Raw genomic sequence first — 19,335 nt, 5'->3', positions numbered from 1 at the left:
CCCTCTCGAGAACCCAGAGTGGGCGAGAGATACTGACAGTGGAGGGATGTGTGTGTGTGTTTAGGAGGGGAGAGGCAGAAAAGGAGAGGGTGAATATGGGTAAGAATGAGAGTGTGTGACTGTGCATCGGAGGGTGAGGGGTGTGTGTGAGTGAATGTGTTCCTGTGTAAAAGAGAAAAAAATAATGCATGTTGATGGGATGAGTGCGTGTACGTGATTGGATGCGTGTCAGACAGTAATTGTATACCTTCCTAATATTGAGTTGCACCCTTCCCCCTTCCCTCAGAGCAGCCTCAATTCGTCAGGGCATGGACTCTACAAGGTGTCGAAAGCATTCCACAGGGATGCTGGCCCATGTTGACCCCAATGCTTCCCACAGTTGTGTCAAGTGGCTGGATGTCCTTTGGGTGGTGGACCATTCTTGATACACACAGGAAACTGTTGAACGTGAAAAACCCAGCAGCATTTCAGTTCTTGACACAGACCAGTGTGCCTGGCACCTACTACCATACCCTGTTCAAAGGCACACAATCTCAAATGCCTCAAGGCTTAAAAATCGTTCGTTAAATCTGTCTCCTCCAAGTGACCAAGGGATCATAGCTTTTACCTAGATTCACCTGGTCAGTCTATGCCACGGAAAGAGCAGGTGTCCTTAATGCTTTGTATACTCAGTATGTGTGAGTGTGTGTGTGTGTAACGTGTGCAAGTAACGTGTGTGAAACGCATCTGTGTGTAACGTGTCTGTGTGTATCGTGTTTAACGCGTCTGCATGTAACGTGTGTAACGTGTGTGTGTGTATCGTGCGTGTGTAACGCGTGTGAGTAACGCATCTGCGTGTAAAGTTTGTGTGTAACGCGTATGTGTGTAACATGTGTAAAGCGTATGTGTGTAACGCGTACGTGTGTGTAACTCGTATGTGTAACGTGTGTAATGTGTGTGTAACGCGTATGTAACATGTGTAGTGTGTGTGTAACATGTGTAACGCGTGTGTGTGTGTAACATGTGTAACGCGTGTGTGTGTGTAACATGTGTAACGCGTGTGTGTGTGTAACATGTGTAACGCGTGTGTGTGTGTAACATGTGTAACGCGTGTGTGTGTGTAACATGTGTAACGCGTGTGTGTGTGACATGTGTAACGCGTGTGTGTGTGTAACATGTGTAACGCGTGTGTGTGTAACGTGGCTGTGCCTTTATCTGCAGGAGCCCTGTGCTGCTAGGAGGGAAGGAAACGGCTACTTCGCATCATTATGCTGCCTGTGCCTGCGACTCGTCAGAGAAAGAAATCATACATGCAGCGCACATAACTCTGTGAGAGAGGCTCCATGTTCTCCACACCCCAGCCCCTTCCCCGCTCATAACCTGTCACACCAGAGAGAGAGGGGAAGGAGGCGCATAATGGGCTGGAGAGAGAAAGCCAGAGTAGTACATGAGGCAGAATCAGAAACCGAGAGAGAAGAATTTCATAGCATAGAATCACACCGAAAAGATCAGAACTGGCAGTCATCCTGATTGACATCCAGTGGGCAGTGCTAGACTAGCTAGCTAGTACTCCGAGGTGTGTGCATCACAGAGCACCTAAAGGACAGTCATCCCAGCAGTCTCAGCAGTAAACACGTACTTCTCTGAACCCGACCACAACTACCTGTCCCTTCTCTATGGCCCCTAGACTCCCCCCACCCCTAGATTCCACCCTCCTATGTAAGTACCCTAGCCAGGTAAAGCTTGAGTCAGTCTCACCTTAGTTAGTAGAAAAGAGCTGCGTCTCCAGCTAGTAAAATCCTGTACCATGGTAAACTACTTGAAGGACGTGGCATAGAGATATGGCAATAGAGGCACACAAATTATGAGGAATAAAAAAGGAGAGGGAAGAGGAGGAGAGGAGTAAGAGAAAGAGATGGAGAGCTGTAGACAGAGTGAGCTCTGCAGTGTTGAAAGCAAGTGCCAGGTATTGGCGCACGCGCAGGAACACATACAAGGACAGACACACAGGAACAGACAGGCGGGCGGGCGGACTCGCCCTCCTCTCTCCATCTCCCACTCGATAGCGGCAAGTTAGCGCTCTCCCTCTTCCCCTCTCCCAGACACAGAAAACACTCGGAAGCTCTAAAAAGGCACACTGACTGCAATGTCCTTCTTGAACAACCACATAAAAGCATCACACTCACAAAACACACAGAAATCCTAATGATTGTATAGACAATAGTACAGACACATACTTGATCCATGCATCCTTATGTAAGCCCACTCCGATACATAGATAGACCCACCCACACAAGCATAATCAAGTAAACATGATTATTCACAAAACAACTCGTCACATCAAAGAGAACGGTGTTTGTGAACACAACATTCAATCCAAGTGAGGGCACATTCAGAATAGCCGTGAATAGGAATTAGAGGTTGACCGATTAATCGGCATGTTAGATTAATTAGGGCCGATTTCAAGTTTTCATAACAATTGGTAATTGGCATTTTTGGACACCGATTACATTGCATTCCACAAGAAAATTGTGTGGCAGGGTGACCACCTGCTATGCGAGGGCAGCAAGGCACCAAATTAAGTTGCTAGCTAGCATTAAACTTATAAAAAAAAGCAATCAATCTTCACATAATCACTAGTTAACTACACATGGTTGATGATATTACTAGGTTAACTAGCTTGTCCTGCATTGCATATAATCAATGCGGTGCCTGTTAATTCATCATCGATTCACAGCTTACTTCGCCAAACGGGGGAGGATTTAAGCGCATACGCGAAAAATGCACAACCGTTGCACAAATGTACCTAACCATTAACATCAATGCCCTTCTTAAAATCAATACACAGAAGTAGATATTTTTAAACCTGCAAATTTAGTTAAAAGAAACTCATGTTAGCAGGTAATATTAACTAGAGAAATTGTGTCACTTCTCTTGCGTTCATTGCACGCAGAGTCAGTTTATATGCAACAGTTTGGGCCGCCTGGCTCGTTGCAAACTAATTTGCCAGAATTGTACATAATTATGACATAACATTGAAGGTTGTGCAATTTAACAGCAATATTCAGACTTAGGGTTGCCGCCCGTTCGATAAAATATGGAACAGTTCGGTATTTAAATGAAATAAAACGTTTTTGTTTTTGAAATGAAAGTTTCCGGATTTGACCACATTATTGACCAACGGCTCGAATTTCTGTGTTTATTATATAATTAAGTCTATGATTTGATAGAGCAGTCTGACTGATGGTAGGCAGCAGCAGGCTCATAAGCATTCATTCAAACTTTACTGTGTTTTCCAGCAGCTCTTAGCAATGCTTGCTTTACAGCACTGTTTATGACTCAAGCCTATCAACTCCTGAGATTGGGCTGGCAATACTAAAGTGCCTATTAGAACATCCAATAGTCAAAGGTATATGAAATACAAAAATGGTATATAGAGAGAAATAGTCAACGTGTCAAAATTCCTATAATAACTACATCCTAAAACTTCTTAACTGGGAATATTGAAGAACTGGGAATATTGAAGCACCAGCTTTCATATGTTCTGAGCAAGGAACTTAAATGTTAGCCTTTTTACATGGCACATATTACACTTTTACTTTCTTTTTTTACTGTGTTTTTGCATTATTTAAACCAAATTGAGCATGTTTAATTATTTATTTGAGACTGAATAGATTTTATGTATTATATTAAGTTAAAATAAAAGTGTTCATTGTTCATTCAGTACTGTTGTAATTGTCATTACTACAAATATATATATATATATATATATATAAAATAATATACAGTGCCTTGCGAAAGTATTCGGCCCCCTTGAACTTTGCGACCTTTTGCCACATTTCAGGCTGCAAACATTAAGATATAAAACTATTTTTTTGTGAAGAATCAACAACAAGTGGGACACAATCATGAAGTGGAACGACATTTATTGGATATTTCAAACTTTTTTAACAAATCAAAAACTGAAAAATTGGGCGTGCAAAATTATTCAGCCCCCTTAAGTTAATACTTTGTAGCGCCACTTTTTGCTGTGATTACAGCTGTAAGTCGCTTGGGGTATGTCTCTATCAGTTTTGCACATCGAGAGACTGGAATTTTTTCTCATTCCTCCTTGCAAAACAGCTCGAGCTCAGTGAGGTTGGATGGAGAGCATTTGTGAACAGCAGTTTTCAGTTCTTTCCACAGATTCTCGATTGGATTCAGGTCTGGACTTTGACTTGGCCATTCTAACACCTGGATATGTTTATTTTTGAACCATTCCATTGTAGATTTTGCTTTATGTTTTGGATCATTGTCTTGTTGGAAGACAAATCTCCGTCCCAGTCTCAGGTCTTTTGCAGACTCCATCAGGTTTTCTTCCAGAATGGTCCTGTATTTGACTCCATCCATCTTCCCATCAATTTGAACCATCTTCCCTGTCCCTGCTGAAGAAAAGCAGGCCCAAACCATGATGCTGCCACCACCATGTTTGACAGTGGGGATGGTGTGTTCAGCTGTGTTGCTTTTACGCCAAACATAACGTTTTGCATTGTTGCCAAAAAGTTCAATTTTGGTTTCATCTGACCAGAGCACCTTCTTCCACATGCTTGATGTGTCTCCCAGGTGGCTTGTGGCAAACTTTAAACACTTTTTATGGATATCTTTAAGAAATGGCTTTATTCTTGCCACTCTTCCATAAAGACCAGATTTGTGCAATATACGACTGATTGTTGTCCTATGGACAGAGTCTCCAACCTCAGCTGTAGATATCTGCAGTTCATCCAGAGTGATCATGGGCCTCTTGGCTGCATCTCTGATCAGTCTTCTCCTTGTATGAGCTGAAAGTTTAGAGGGACGGCCAGGTCTTGGTAGATTTGCAGTGGTCTGATACTCCTTCCATTTCAATATTATCGCTTGCACAGTGCTCCTTGGGATGTTTAAAGCTTGGGAAATCTTTTTGTATCCAAATCCGGCTTTAAACTTCTTCACAACAGTATCTCGGACCTGCCTGGTGTGTTCCTTGTTCTTCATGATGCTCTCTGCGCTTTTAACGGACCTCTGAGACTATCACAGTGCAGGTGCATTTATACGGAGACTTGATTACACACAGGTGGATTGTATTTATCATCATTAGTCATTTAGGTCAACATTGGATCATTCAGAGATCCTCACTGAACTTCTGGAGAGAGTTTGCTGCACTGAAAGTAAAGGGGCTGAATAATTTTGCACGCCCAATTTTTCAGTTTTTGATTTGTTAAAAAAGTTTGAAATATCCAATAAATGTCGTTCCACTTCATGATTGTGTCCCACTTGTTGTTGATTCTTCACAAAAAAATACAGTTTTATATCTTTATGTTTGAAGCCTGAAATGTGGCAAAAGGTCGCAAAGTTCAAGGGGGCCGAATACTTTCGCAAGGCACTGTACATAATTTTAAAAAAAACAACGGCCGATCTATCTGTATCGGATTTTTTTGGTCCTCCAATAAATTGGTATCGCCGTTGAAAAATCATAATCGGCCGTTGGATTGGCTAATAGGAATACAGTTCTACTGAACTACGGAGTGGTAGCAGGTCAATAAACATATTTCCGGGTATTCAGAGGTGTTGAGATGAAATGCTATTTTAAAATGTGAAGCCTTTCCTTCCTCTCCAGCTTGCTCTTCCTCTGAACTAGAGATGTTTCTGTACAGGCACAATGGTGATAAACACACACACAGAGTATGTCTGCTGTGAACTTTATACATTGAATGAGAGTATAAATGACAGTTCCCTTGCTTAAAGTTTGCATATGTGTGTGTCTCTTTGATTGTGTGTGTGTGTGTGTGTGTGTGTGTGTGCATGTAATAACATGTGTATTAGAGGTCAACCGATATATACTTCTGTGTATTGATTTTAAGAAAGGCATTGGTGTTTATGGTTAGGTACAGTCGTGCAACGATTGTGCTTTTTTCGCAAATGTGCTTTTGTTAAATCATCCCCCACTGTTGCATCGATTATATGCAACGCAGGACACGCTAGATAAACTAGTAATATCATCAACCATGTGTAGTTAACTAGTGATTATGATTGATTGATTTTTATAAGGTAAGTTTAATGCTAGCTAGCAACTTACCTCGGCTTCTACTGCATTCGCGTAACAGGCAGGCTCCTCGTGGAGTGCAATGAGAGGCAGGTGGTTAGAGCGTTGGACGAGTTAACCGTAAGGTTGCAAGATTGAATCCCAGAGCTGACAAGGTAAAAATCTGTCGTTCTGCCCCTGAACAAGGCAGTGAACCCACCGGTCCTAAGTTGTCATTGAAAATAAGAATGTGTTCTTAACTGACTTGCCTAGTTAAATAAAGGTGTAAAAAATAAAAATTAAATAAATATTTTTAAAATTAAAATCGGCGACCAAAAATAGAGATTTCCGATTGTTATGAAAACTTGAAAATCGGCCCTAATTAAATCGGCCATTGCGATTAATCGTTTCGACCTCTAATGTGTACGTGCACAAAGTGAATATGGATTGCATACGTATCCATCCGTAACTCCAAGAAGAGTTCCATCCGATAATCTGAGGTGACACTTTCCCACGGGGCTGAATTCCAAAGAGGACAGGTTCACACACACACAAGCGGATGGTGGAGCTTTGTAATGCTGTAAACAACCCTACAAATCTGCAATGCATCAACACCACACCAAAACTGAGACGCTACTTGTGTAGTCTGGCCATGCGTAACCTACTGAAAACTATAGGCATTCTAACGGACCACAATATTACAATGGTAGGTAGTCGGCATCAGAGTCAATACTACAACAGCAAAGTAAAATGCCAACCAAAAGGACTCAATCCTCCTAATCTGATCCTAGATCTGTGGATAAGGGCAACATCTACCTTTACCAATAGAGAAGGGGAATAACACTTTTACAACAGCAGCTCGTCTGGTCTTTACATACTGAATCATCTACTATACAAGTTTGAATCACTTACACATAAATCATGGAGACAGATCTGAATCATCTACTACACAAGTGTGAATCACCTATGCATGAATCATGGAGACAGATCTGAAACACAAATCTACAGGGGTACCAGTCGGTCAATTTTTGTGAGGGCTTACGACCCCTTTGCTACTGGCTGGGTGTGAGGAGGATAGGGTTGACGACATTGATAAACCAGTGAGCTAAGCGAGACTGGGCAAGATCGTATGCAGCCTCGGAGTCACGTGATACTGTGTAAAGCCTCGGCTGGGGAAAGGAAGGAGAGATGAGGTCTCTAATGACTATCAGTCACATGGAGGGCTGGGTGTAACATCAGTCACACACTGGGCCTCCTGGTGCAGAGTTCCATGCCAGAGTCTAGTGTCTGTTACTACTGAATTGGTTTAGAAGGGGAGACTCCTGGTGCAGGCTCTTTGGTGCAAGATTGTATCAGGGTGGAGACTGCTCAGAGAGGGTATTGTTAGCAGGGGAATAAGCTGTACTTAGTCCTCCCATTTTATGTAGCTTGCACTGACTCTCATGAAACCCATTATTTTACAATATAGTTTCTCTCTGTTGTAAACTGACTGCAGTGAGCAGTGCACTCCTATGTCCTCTCCTGTAGCTTGCTCATTTGGGGATTTGAGTGAGCTGTGCTATGATGACCTGCCAAGTTACATAAGGTGATACCTGTGTTGAAGCAACACCTGGTGTTTGAGAAGCATTCAGCTCCTATAATCCCCATACTCCTCTACGTTGTCACTCATCATTCCAAGGGATCTATAGGTTCTACACACAAAGGTGGAAGGAAGGGTTCCCTAGCGAGAGACTGATGTGACGGATGGGAGAAGAGGAAGAGTAGTGAGGTTGTCTTACAGCTGAGCCCCTCAGTAGTGTTGCAGGCAGCCGCACAGTAGCCCCCATCTTCCTGGCCTTGTTCCAGGGATGCTTTCTCTCCACAGGCAGCAGGGACTCTGGGGGGGGGGGGGGGAAATTATGGGCAGTGGGCCAGAGCCTGTCAGCGGGCATGGGCAGGGAGACGGAGAGAGGGAACCATGGAGAGATGCAGATCAGGGAGGTGGAGAGAGGGAGAAGGGGAAGTGGAAGGAGGAGTGTGGACTGATAAGAGTGGTAGATAAAAGCATTAGTGCCAGAGATTTGGCAGAGCAAATAAATAAAATAAAATGTCCCATAGTCTTACTACTCTGGTGGGTAGTAACACTGAATTACAAAAATCAACTCCATTAGCACAATCATTTAGAGGAGGATACGTCTTTGGATAAAAAATTGTGTGTTTGATTCAGACAATGTTAACATGATGCATCTCCTCAATAACAGAAACAATTAGTAGAGCTGCATGTCTTGGTTGTAAATCATACCTGACAAGCTGCCGGCTTCAGCACCATCACTCCCAAAAGTGCTATTTAAAGAGGTAAACTAAATTCTGAGGAAAATAACCTCATAACCAAACAAAACAGGAAGTAATGAATGAACATGGTGAGGATGATGGGAGGGGACAGCCTGCCTAGTAACTAAGGTCCACAGCTGCAATGAAAATCTCTAATTTTGTCAATGTGCACAGCTTCCTTACATAACGCGTGGCTCTGCGCCTGATTGGTCTCGGTTGCATGAGCCTCTAAATTTGATTGGATTTCATTGACGCTGCTGACAAAAAAAGCTTGCAATTAGCAGGCGGTGCTGGGACAGACACAACGGTCTTGGCTGGCAATGACAGTCACCAGAGCCATTGAGCGGCGTTAGCCAGCAAACTTAGATTGCTGCAGCCGACACACACATCCCCTGGTCCCTTTCCATCATCCGCTTTCAAGGCTGCATCCATACAAGCTGCTTAGCCATAGCACACCGCGTGTCCCAGTGCTGTAGTCGTATGCTGCATTTTTGGAGAGGAATATATACAGTTGAAGTCAGAAGTTTACATACACTTAGGTTGGAGTCATTAAAACTCGTTTTTCAACCACTCCACAAATTTCATTGTAACAAACTATAGTTTTGGCAAATCGGTTAAGACATCTACTTTGTGCATGACACAAGTCATTTTTCCAACAATTGTTTCACTTATAATTCACTGTATCACAATTCCAGTGGGTCAGAAGTTTACATACACTAAGTTGACTGTGTCTTTAAACAGCTTGGCAAATTACAGAAAATGATGTCATGGCTTTAGAAGCTTCTGATAGGCTAATTGACATCATTAGTGTCAAATGGATGGTGTCAAATGGAGGTGTACCTGTGGATGTATTTCAAGGCCTACCTTCAATCTCAGTGCCTTTTTGCTTGGCATCATGGGAAAATCAAAAGAAATCAGCCAAGAACTCAGAAAAACAATTGTAGACCTCCACTGGGAGCAATGTTCAAACGCCTGAAGGTACCACGTTCATCTGTACAAACAATAGTACGCAAGTATAAACACCATGGACCCACTCAGCCGTCATACTGCTCAGGAAGGAGACTAGTTCTGTCTCCTAGAGATGTACTTTGGTTCAAAAAGTGCAAATCAATCCCAGAACAGCAAAGGACCTTGTGAAGATGCTGGAGGAAACAGGTACAAAAGTATCTATATCCACAGTAAAACGAGTCCTATATCAACATAACCTGAAAGGCCGCTCAGCAAGAAAGAAGCCACTGCTCCAAAACCGCCATAAAAAAGCCAGACTACGGTTTGCAACTGCACATGGGGACAAAGATCGTACTTTTTGGAGAAATGTCATCTGGTCTCATGAAACAAAAATAGAACTGTTTGGCCACAACGACCATTGTTATGTTTGGAGGAAAAGGGGGAGGCTTGCAAGCCAAAGAACACCATCCCAACCGTGAAGCACAGGGGTGGCAGCATCATGTTGTGCGGGTGCTTTGCTGCACGAGGGACTGGTGCACTTCACAAAATAGATGGCATCATGAGGGTGGAAAATTATGTGGATATATTGAAGCAACATCTCAAGACAGTCAGGAAGTTAAAGCTTGGTCGCAAATGGGTCTTCCAAATGGACAATGACCCCAAGTACTTCCAAAGTTGTGGCACAAAGACCTAAGGCCAACAAAGTCAAGGTATTGGAGTGGCCATCACAAAGCCCTGACCTCAATCCTATAGAAAATGTGTGGGCAGAACTGAAAAAGAGTGTGTGAGCAAGGAGGCCTACAAACCGGACTCAGTTACACCAGCTCTGTCAGGAGGAATGAGCCAACATTCACCCAACTTATTGTGGGAAGCTTGTGGAAGGCTACCCGAAACGTTTGACCCAAGTTAAACAATTTAAAGGCAATGTTAACTAATTGAGTGTATGTAAACTGCTGACCCACTGGGAATGTGAAGAAATAAATCAAAGCTGAAATCACTCTACTATTATTCTGACATTTCACATTCTTAAAATAAAAGTGGTGATCCTAACTGATCTAAGACAGATAATTTTTACTAGGATTAAATGTCAGGAATTGTGAAAAACTGAGTTTAAATGTATTTGGCTAAGGTGTATGTAAAATTCCGACTTCAACTGTAGTGGTATATAGTGAGTGACCAAACCTCTTCTGAATGGGTAGCGGAGGTGAGGCAGTTATTGTCTGACTCTTAACTTGAACACTGAGCTCTACAGCAGTGTAGAAATAGTAACTGAATACAGAACTGCCTTGGCTTGTTCCAGGAAACCCCGGGGATCTGCCTTAAAATCTACACGTGTTATGACATGTTCTAAATGTTTACCGCAGTCTGTTCAGGGTTGGAAGATTATGTTTTTTTTCCCTCGCTCTGCACACAATATCGCACAGTGTTGCAGTTGGCTGTCGCTAACGTCAGCTTTGATTGTTATCCAAGAGGTTGAGGAATCTGGAGGCAAGTAACCATCAATCCCAAGGTGACATCATGTGTTTTCCAGTGTCGCGAGATCGTTCATGTTTACTTGGCAAGTTGCTGGTGGCTTGGATTTCATTTATGCCAAACATATGCTGAGGATATCGAAAGGTTGCTGGATCGAATCACCAAGCAGACAACGTAAAAATCTGTCTTTCTGCCCCTGAGCAAGGCCGTTAACCCACTGTTCCCCGGCCGCCGATGACGTGGATGTCGATTAAGGTAGCCCCCCTGCACCTCTCTGATTCAGAGGGGTTGGGTTAAATGCAGAAGACATATCAGTTGAATGCATTCAGTTGTACAACTGACTAGGTATTTCCCTTTCCCTTTCATTTGTGTACAGGTTGAAGGACAAAAAATATGTATTTGAAACCAACAAAATAACAAGGACATGGGAAGAGAGAATGCTAGTCATAAATGGTTTGCCAGAACTAGTGGGGGGGTATTTTATATAAATAACAAGAGAAAAGCAGCAACTGCATCCCAGGGAAATTTGAAACAGGCCATCCTTGGAGAGAAAAAGACTGCTTTACCAACTGTTGTGGTAGTTTGGTGTCACGTTAGATACTGTGTCACATAACAATCTTGTATTATAAATGCTCTTCGATGTTGGTAGCAGTACAGCATTAGGGTAAACAGCTGGCTATGATTGAGCCCCTAACATCTCAAGAGGGAAAATGATTAGACAGGAGTGCACCTCATCAACCCCAGGCTTGGTACAGAGCCCAAACACCTCTGGCTCTGTGTCCCCCCCACCTCATCGCCCCCTGCCTGCTACCCTCTGCCAGCCCACGACAAAACCACAGTGCATTGCCTTCTTCTGTTTGAATTGGATTCTGCGATCTCTCTCTATTTCAACAGTATTCCAAAAGTATTTTCTGCCTTAAGAGTAAAGCCAGTGACTTCATTTTCAGGCCATTCAACATGAGACTTCTGTGGTACACAGTCATAGTATCTTGTGACCCCTAATAACCGTGTACTACCCTAATTAGCCCTCTATGGCCTTTCATAACTATCTGTGGTCTGACAAGACAAGTAACTGAGGAAATACAAAAATGTATTTCCGGTAAAAAAGATACCACAGGCTTTTAGCGCAATTACCATAACTACCCTGGATAAAGGGAGAGGTTATGAAACATGAAAACCATTTGTTCAGATTTAGAGTCTGGACTACACTTGCTGCTCTGAATGGACTAGCCCGTTTGCTGAATCACGTTTCTCATTCTGTTTGGATGGAATGGAGGAGCTCTTAACACACTGGGGTGGCACTGTTCCGAGGGTAAACATAGCGTAGAGCCGGACACTTTCCTCTCAGCGCTGGCTTTAGGAAGAAAAACATATACACCCGACGAGTAGTGGCCAAGATCTACCACACCTCCCCACTGAGGTGCAGAACACAGTCATGACTGAGGCTGCACGTTGCCACGAAGACAGCCTTTGCTATTAGCAACTTCAACAACTTACAGGGACATGGGATTAAATGTGAGGTACTATCGCTGGCTGGACCCCTGCCTTGAAAACCTTTCTGGCCCTTTAAATGGTGTTTATTAGCAACCTTTCAGCTCAATTGAAATAACAAAGTGTCAAGAGTGGACACAGTGTGGGCTTGTGTGGAACAGAGGGTCTCTTGACACTGTGGCATAGTTTAAAACACTTTGTTACTGTGTGTTTGGTTGGCTCAGGTTCTCTCAGGTCATTTTTATGAGCCTACAGAGCCTACTGCTACACTGTAGCAGAAATATACACCAGTGAATCTCGAGTCTTGAGGAAAGGCAACTCAGTTGATGAGAAAATAGTTCAAAAGTCCAATGGTGGTACAACTTTATTCCTTAAGCCATTGACAGTACGTTCCAACCTAGAGCACAATGTAACACATTTTACAAGTGATGCCTTTTAAGCATTCTAATACAGTTAAATAGTTAACACACACACACATGGACACAGCGGTCTAAGGCACTGCATCTCAGTGCAAGAGGCTTCACTACAGTCCCTGGTTCGAATCCAGGCTGTATCACATTCGGCCGTGATTGGGAGTCCCATAGCGAGGCGCACAATTGGCCCAGCGTCATCCGGGGTAGGCCGTCATTGTAAATAAAAATGTGTTCTTAACTGACTTGCCTAGTTAAATAAAGGTCACACAGACAAAATGTATTTTGTTGGCATTTACGCATGTCCCCATTACCAGTAAAACATCATCAAAACCTATTTATTTCACTTACTTGCTGTTTCGTTGTTAATTTGTTCCGTTGTTTCACTCTCAACCAGGATGTCATCATACATGTCAAGCAGTGACGTTTCAGCTCTGTCTGTCCATGGCCTGTCTTCCTTGGTGCGCACTGTCACTGTGTCCGTTTCCATCTTGTCCAGCTGTGTATGTAACATTTTACATAAACCCTGTTTCTTGTCTGCATCGAAGTAGCAGTCCATGTACATAGCATTGAGCATGGGGGCGACACTGTAAAGAGAGAATGCCACCGAATCGCTGGTTCACAGCCTGTCGGCAGTTTTGTTGAGCAGGCATTTTAATGCCATGAGAGAGGGTATTTCTTGAAGCTAATTGCAGTGACGCTATTACGGTGTAATTCCGGTAGGGCAACATCTGAAAAATAGCGCACTTAGTAGTGTGTACCGGTGCTCGACCAGTCAACGAAAGCCAACATTACCCACAACAGAGAATGGTTGATTGTCAAGGGCAATTAATTCCATTATCTTGGCATTAATGGATTTCGCCTTTGAGTTGTCTCTCTGAAATGTCTTACTTTTTCAAATGACTGCTCACATCGTTGACTGCTCGATCCACACAGCAGACATTGTGGGCTAGGTTAGGAATGCTGTGTTGCACGTGTAGTACAACATTTTACGTGGCGTCATCACGTCCTGTACCTATGTTATATAGGTATGCACGTCAGCTTTGACATCGGTTTTGCACAGACGTTAAACTAGACAGAGCCGATAGCGATGTTGGCATCTTTAGCTAATATCGTCCGATTCCGATATGTTCACCGATATATTGTGCATCCCTAATTTTTACGTTGCTAACATTTTGAGCCTGTAGGAACTACTGTAATGAAACTGCAAAACTAAATTCACTATGCTGCAAAACATGTCCTTGGTCAGACAGTAATAGAATTGTGTAACTTACATTCATATAAAGTTTCTTCAAGTTAAAAGGAACTAATGATGGAAAACAACCCGTCTCCAGTTTCATGGGGACTGAAACCCTTTGCGAATGACCTCAAACCTTCGTTTCCGGGAGATGAGTAACTTGAGTAAGGGAAGAGAGTGTTTGGTGTGTACTGTATTGCTGACTCTGCACCGATTTTTAGAGACGTGAACATAACCAGCTACATTCCAAAGACTTACTTTACCAAGCTTGACACGTCTCTACTGATCGTGTGGCACGCTCCACTCCAAGTCCCTGGAGAGGGTGCCATGGCTGTGTAGTCACAGGTATCTCGCTCTGAACTCAGCAGCAGCGCAATGCCTCCTGTACTGCGAGTCACGTTTTATCAACGTAAAAAAAGCTAGGCAGACGCCAACTTGTGAAAAGAGGCAAGTATAAGTGCTTAGGTTAATGACTTGGTTTATAGTGGCAAAAAAAGACATCACTGGTAGATCTCAGTGACTTCAATAGCAGGCGATAACCACAGTAAGTCATATGTTGTATTATTGAAGCACATAGTTAAAACTGTGGGTGAGCAAGCTTTACACACATACAGACAGACACACCACATACACAACACTGGTCAGACTGACTTACCACTGTTGCGATTTTTGCGGTTGGACTTGCCGCCAAGCAGCATCTTCAAGCTGTTCCTGAACATGACTGCACCGGTCTGCAGCGGCTATAGAGAAATCTGCAGAAGAAAAAGTGAGTGTTTTTAATGTAATGTAGGCTATATTTACTGATGTTGATTATTATTTGTTGTCAGCAGTATTCACTTGGCATCTGCAGCTGGGACCGAGAGACTGAGAAATAGCTTCCATCTCAAGGCCATCAGACTGTTAAACAGCCACCACTAACAGAGGCGCTGCTGCCTACATACAGACTTGAAATCATTGGCCACTTTAATAAATGGATCACTAGTCACTTTAATAATGTTTACATATCTTGCATTACTCATCTCATATGTTTACACTGTATTTTATACCATCTATTGCATCTTGCCTATACTGCTCAGTCATTGCTCATCCATATATTTATATGTATATATTCTTATTCCATTCCTTTACTTAGATTTGTGTGTATTAGGTATTTGTTGTGGAATTGTTTGATTACTTGTTAGATAATGATGCTCTGTCGGCACTAGAAGCACAAGCATTTCGCTACACTCGCAATAACATCTGCTAACCATATGTATGTGACCAATAACATTTGATTTGATTTAAATTGCAAGTGGTGGGATAGTGCAAGGGGCAGATGAGGTAAAGATATTGCAAATTCCAGAAAGATCACCACAGAACACCACAACGGTACAGAAGGTAATTGTACTATTGTCACCTAGGAAATGGTTTTACAGAATTCAGGTTCTTAACAGAAATTTCTCACAGGTAAACTATTAATCCTCTTATACATACCAATGACACATTCGTAGTCTCTATGAGGAAAAGGTGAGTATTACATTAGCAGCCTGGTAGGGGGATCTTGTTCCTTCCTGTGTGTTATAATAACTCTTTCATGAGATCTGTCATTCTTCACTGAATTACTTGAGGAATATTTTAGTACCTACGTCAAACAGCATTCACACCCATACGACTGATAATTACTGGTGTGAACGTATAGGTGTAAGTTTGCTCAACAGAATTTGAAATCATGTTCCTTTGTAATGTGCAAAGTAGTATCAGTGCATATGTATGTTTCTGAGCTTCTTTTTAGCTTGCATCCATCCGGGTGCTTTTGTGTGAGTATATGAGAGAAAGACCAAGAGAGATAAAATGAAAGAGAAAAAGATTGTGTCCTCCTGCCTTTCTTTTCTCTTGCTGCCACGCTGCATAACAATTAAGCAGGAAAAAGAGACAGTTGTGGACTGAGTGGAAACATTGGCTCTCCTCAACGCAAATAGAGGAGGCCTAAAATGCCGCCTGAGCTTCGAACAGCAATCCCTTTACTAAGTATCGAGTAGACCCACGCGTTTAGTGTCTTGGGAATCTTTGGTACCACGCTGTTAAAATCTTCCTCTGCCTTCTTCGGTCACATTACAGCTTCTAGAAAGAGCCGACTGTGGTTCCCTCTCATACTTATCCTCTTCAACTTCATCTTTAGAAAGTTTGGATTAGCCATTTTGGCTTTTCAGGTATTCTCTCGTGTTTGACTAATGTCATACATTTTTCACACAAGGTGTCAAACATTGAGAACGTCGACCACGCCTACTCCAGGTCGAGGCTGAAGACGAGGCGCTTTTTGAGCCGGCACTAGGCTTGGGCGGTATCCAAATTGTCATACCTTCATAATGACCTTGCGCAATCCCTGGATATTTCGGTAATACCGGCACTGAACAAGGGGCGCTGTTTTCAAACCCCACTGAGACTCTGTACTCCAAAAGGTTAGCAATGCTAACAAGTACATGTAACATCCCATAAAGAATGCTAACGAGTGCATTGCTAACATTTTATACAGTCTCTTGACTGTATAGGGGATTCTCTGCTGTTACTAAGCAAAGCTTAATTTTGGAAGAAGCTAACCACTAGATACTGTAGCTAACTAGCTATTAAATTAGCAAACCAAATGCACAACTGCAGAGCATTCAGCAAATTCTAGACAGTTAACTTAATAGTTATAAGACATCTAACTGGCAAACACTTAGTTGTGAATTCCATATTGTAACTACATCACCTGGCGCAATGCTGTACAACAGTGAGTGACTCACAAGGCTCCGGTCTCTCGTCGTTGTGTGCTTGTAAACAAACACCACGTGACTGGGGACTACCGGTAAGCTTCATAATGAAAAATTATGTGACAGGTGAAATGAAGAACGCAATCTTCTTTATTTCCTAAAGTACTGCACAGTTAACTGCAGGTATTTACTTAAAAAGTAGCAACAAATATTGAAATGTCTAAAAATAAAAAAATCTAAAGAAATAGTTAACGGTATTGAAAAATACCCTGGTATACGCTGTATGGACTAAGCCTATCCGACACACAACCAGTCCTGAGCTGAGCGCACACCAAATTGAGGCAATCAGCAGCAGGAGTGTTCCTGATATTTGAGGAAAACCAGAGACCTTTAAAAACTCTTTCAACTGGTGTCAGCCAGTCAGTGCCATAGAGGCAAAGGGAGAGGACTCTTTTTCAGTTTGGCTTGGTGCTTTTGTGTTGTACGGGGAGGGGAGGGGGGGGGGAGTAACTGTACAGTAACAGATGTTCCATGTTAAAGCTGGGGAATGACTCAGCGAGACACTGGGCCCTGTGGCTTCTTCTGGCAGCCCCCAATGCCAAACAACATCAACAAAGACGAGCCAGCGTGAAGCTCCCCCGACCTCGTCTCTCCTACCCTATCCTGTTCTTTTCTTCCTCCACACCCCCACCTGTAGCCTCTCTTTTCCAATGTTTTCATCAAATCGTCATTTCCCCCCCGTTTCTCACGCCAGTCAATCCTCTTCCTCTGTTCAATCTCTAGTGTCTAGTTTGTTCTAGACACAGTCTATTCATCTCCTCTCTTTTTATCCTCCATTCCGCACTCTTTCTCCATGTTTGCTAACAGTACATGTCCATATGTCTGTATTCCAACTGTAACTCAGACCCCCCTCCCTTTGCCTCTCTCTCGCTCTCTCCCACAGGGGGTCTGTGGCCGTGGTCTGACCACAGTCAGCTCTCCCTGGTGCCATTTCCTGGAAGCCTCTGCTTCGCCCCTCTACTTTACCACCACCCCCATGACTGTAGCAGCATGACATGGCAGAAGAAATAAAAACCAACAACCTCCTTCACTTTGGCTCCTTTAATCTGTTCGATACAATCCAGAGCTCCTCTGTTTCACTCTCTCTCGATGTCTAAAAAACAACCCACACAGCGAGCCAGATCGGACTTAAAGCACAGCGAGGGTGGCTGGCTTAAACAAAGGCAGCAATTCTGAGCCGAACAGACTTCCTTTAACGGGCAGAGATACATCTTCAATCGCTGCCGGGAAGTGTCAGTTCTAGCAGGTGCCAGGTATTGGAGGGAACTCACAACGAGTAAACTTTTTTTTTCCCTACACATGTTCAATTGAACGAGCAAAGTTAATAGGAAGTACATACTGTAGTGTGTGTGTATGCATACATACGCACACACACACGTGTGCGTATGTATATATACACACGTGTGTGTGTATATATACACATACGCACACACGTGTGTGCGTGTGTATGCATACGCACACACGTGTGTGCGTATGCATACACACACACGTGTGTGCGTATGTATATATACACACACGTGTGTGCGTATGCATACACACACGTGTGTGCGTATGTATATATACACACGTGTGTGTGTGTGTGTGTGTGTGTATATATATATATATACACACACACACACGTGTGTGCGTATGTATATATACACACGTGTGTGTGTGTGTGTGTGTGTGTGTGTGTGTGTGTGTGTGTGTGTGTGTGTGTGTGATATATATATATATATGGCCTGATTCTGGCAGAAGCCCAGCAAATACAAAACAGATGGGTTGGTGGGTGGTAGGTAGAGAGAGGGAATATCTACACATTTTTGTAGTAAATCAAACCATTTTTCTCATACAATAATCCAATGACCCAGCCCTGCTTCCCAATTTCACAGGGGAAGAGTGGGGAGAAAGGAGGCAAATTCCTTGGCACACTCCAAAAGAAGCACACTGCTTGAAGTCATTCAGAAGCACTTTCACACAATCCTCCCGTTACAAGAACACTATCTGGTGCCCTACAGGACAAGCACACCGACACCTCCAAGCGCCTTCTAGGCTTTAAGTCAACTGCCATGTGATGTCATGGTCCTCCTAGCCATGTCTATGCCGTATGTGTTGCCTTCTCTCTCCTCTTGACGTTGTGCTCTTCATGTGGGAAAGGAAAAGGGTGCCCGGGTGCCCACTGGAGCGTGGTACTGTGTAATTAATGAGCCGCACCGTGGTGGCGCAGCCCTCCACCATGACCTTACACAGCAGCTTCGCGGCTTACAATAACAGCGTCAGCAGAAAAACAGGCCCGGCATCAGAGCCTGTCAGAGACGTGCACCGTCGTCGACAAGGCTACAGGGACAAGAAATGAGAGCTGACGCTGAATACAGATTAGGACATGGGGTGACCTTATCCAAATGGCATAGCATCCGAGAAGAGAAGAAAAGGGGCTAGTTTGACAATCTGTCCCAACAAGTGAAAAGTTAACAGTGATGCATTTGGGCGAGTGAAAATGAGTGACTGGTAATTTACATGCAAGGAGAGTAGCAATCCAAGACCATAACCAGCCTGCTTGGTTGTTTGGTAGCTTGAACACATAGGTGTGTTTATGTGTCTGTTTGCGGTACAGAAATAAGCATCTTCCCTGAAAGCTCAGCAACATGCAATCAGCATCCCATCCTTCCCTCCCCTTGGAGG

General features: G+C 43.2%; 1 protein-coding gene across 3 annotated transcripts in view; it reads right to left on the bottom strand.

Moving 5' to 3' along the window:
* The window catches only part of LOC110538388 (protein TANC2), a 145,808-nt gene that overhangs the window by 62,523 nt on the left and 63,950 nt on the right, over window positions 1-19,335 (bottom strand). For all 3 annotated transcript variants that reach the window (XM_036938417.2, XM_036938418.2, XM_036938420.2), the window contains exon 3: window positions 14,541-14,637. In XM_036938417.2, the coding sequence (XP_036794312.2) occupies window positions 14,541-14,604 (64 nt within the window). In that variant the 5' untranslated portion in view covers window positions 14,605-14,637. The remainder of the gene's footprint in view (window positions 1-14,540; window positions 14,638-19,335) is intronic.

Source organism: Oncorhynchus mykiss, chromosome 12 (assembly GCF_057628025.1).
Source record: "Oncorhynchus mykiss isolate SJ-2025 chromosome 12, ASM5762802v1, whole genome shotgun sequence".
NCBI classification, from domain to species: Eukaryota; Metazoa; Chordata; class Actinopteri; order Salmoniformes; family Salmonidae; genus Oncorhynchus; species Oncorhynchus mykiss.
Note: the sequence above shows the minus strand (reverse complement) of the source record. Positions and strands in the feature narration are given on the sequence as shown.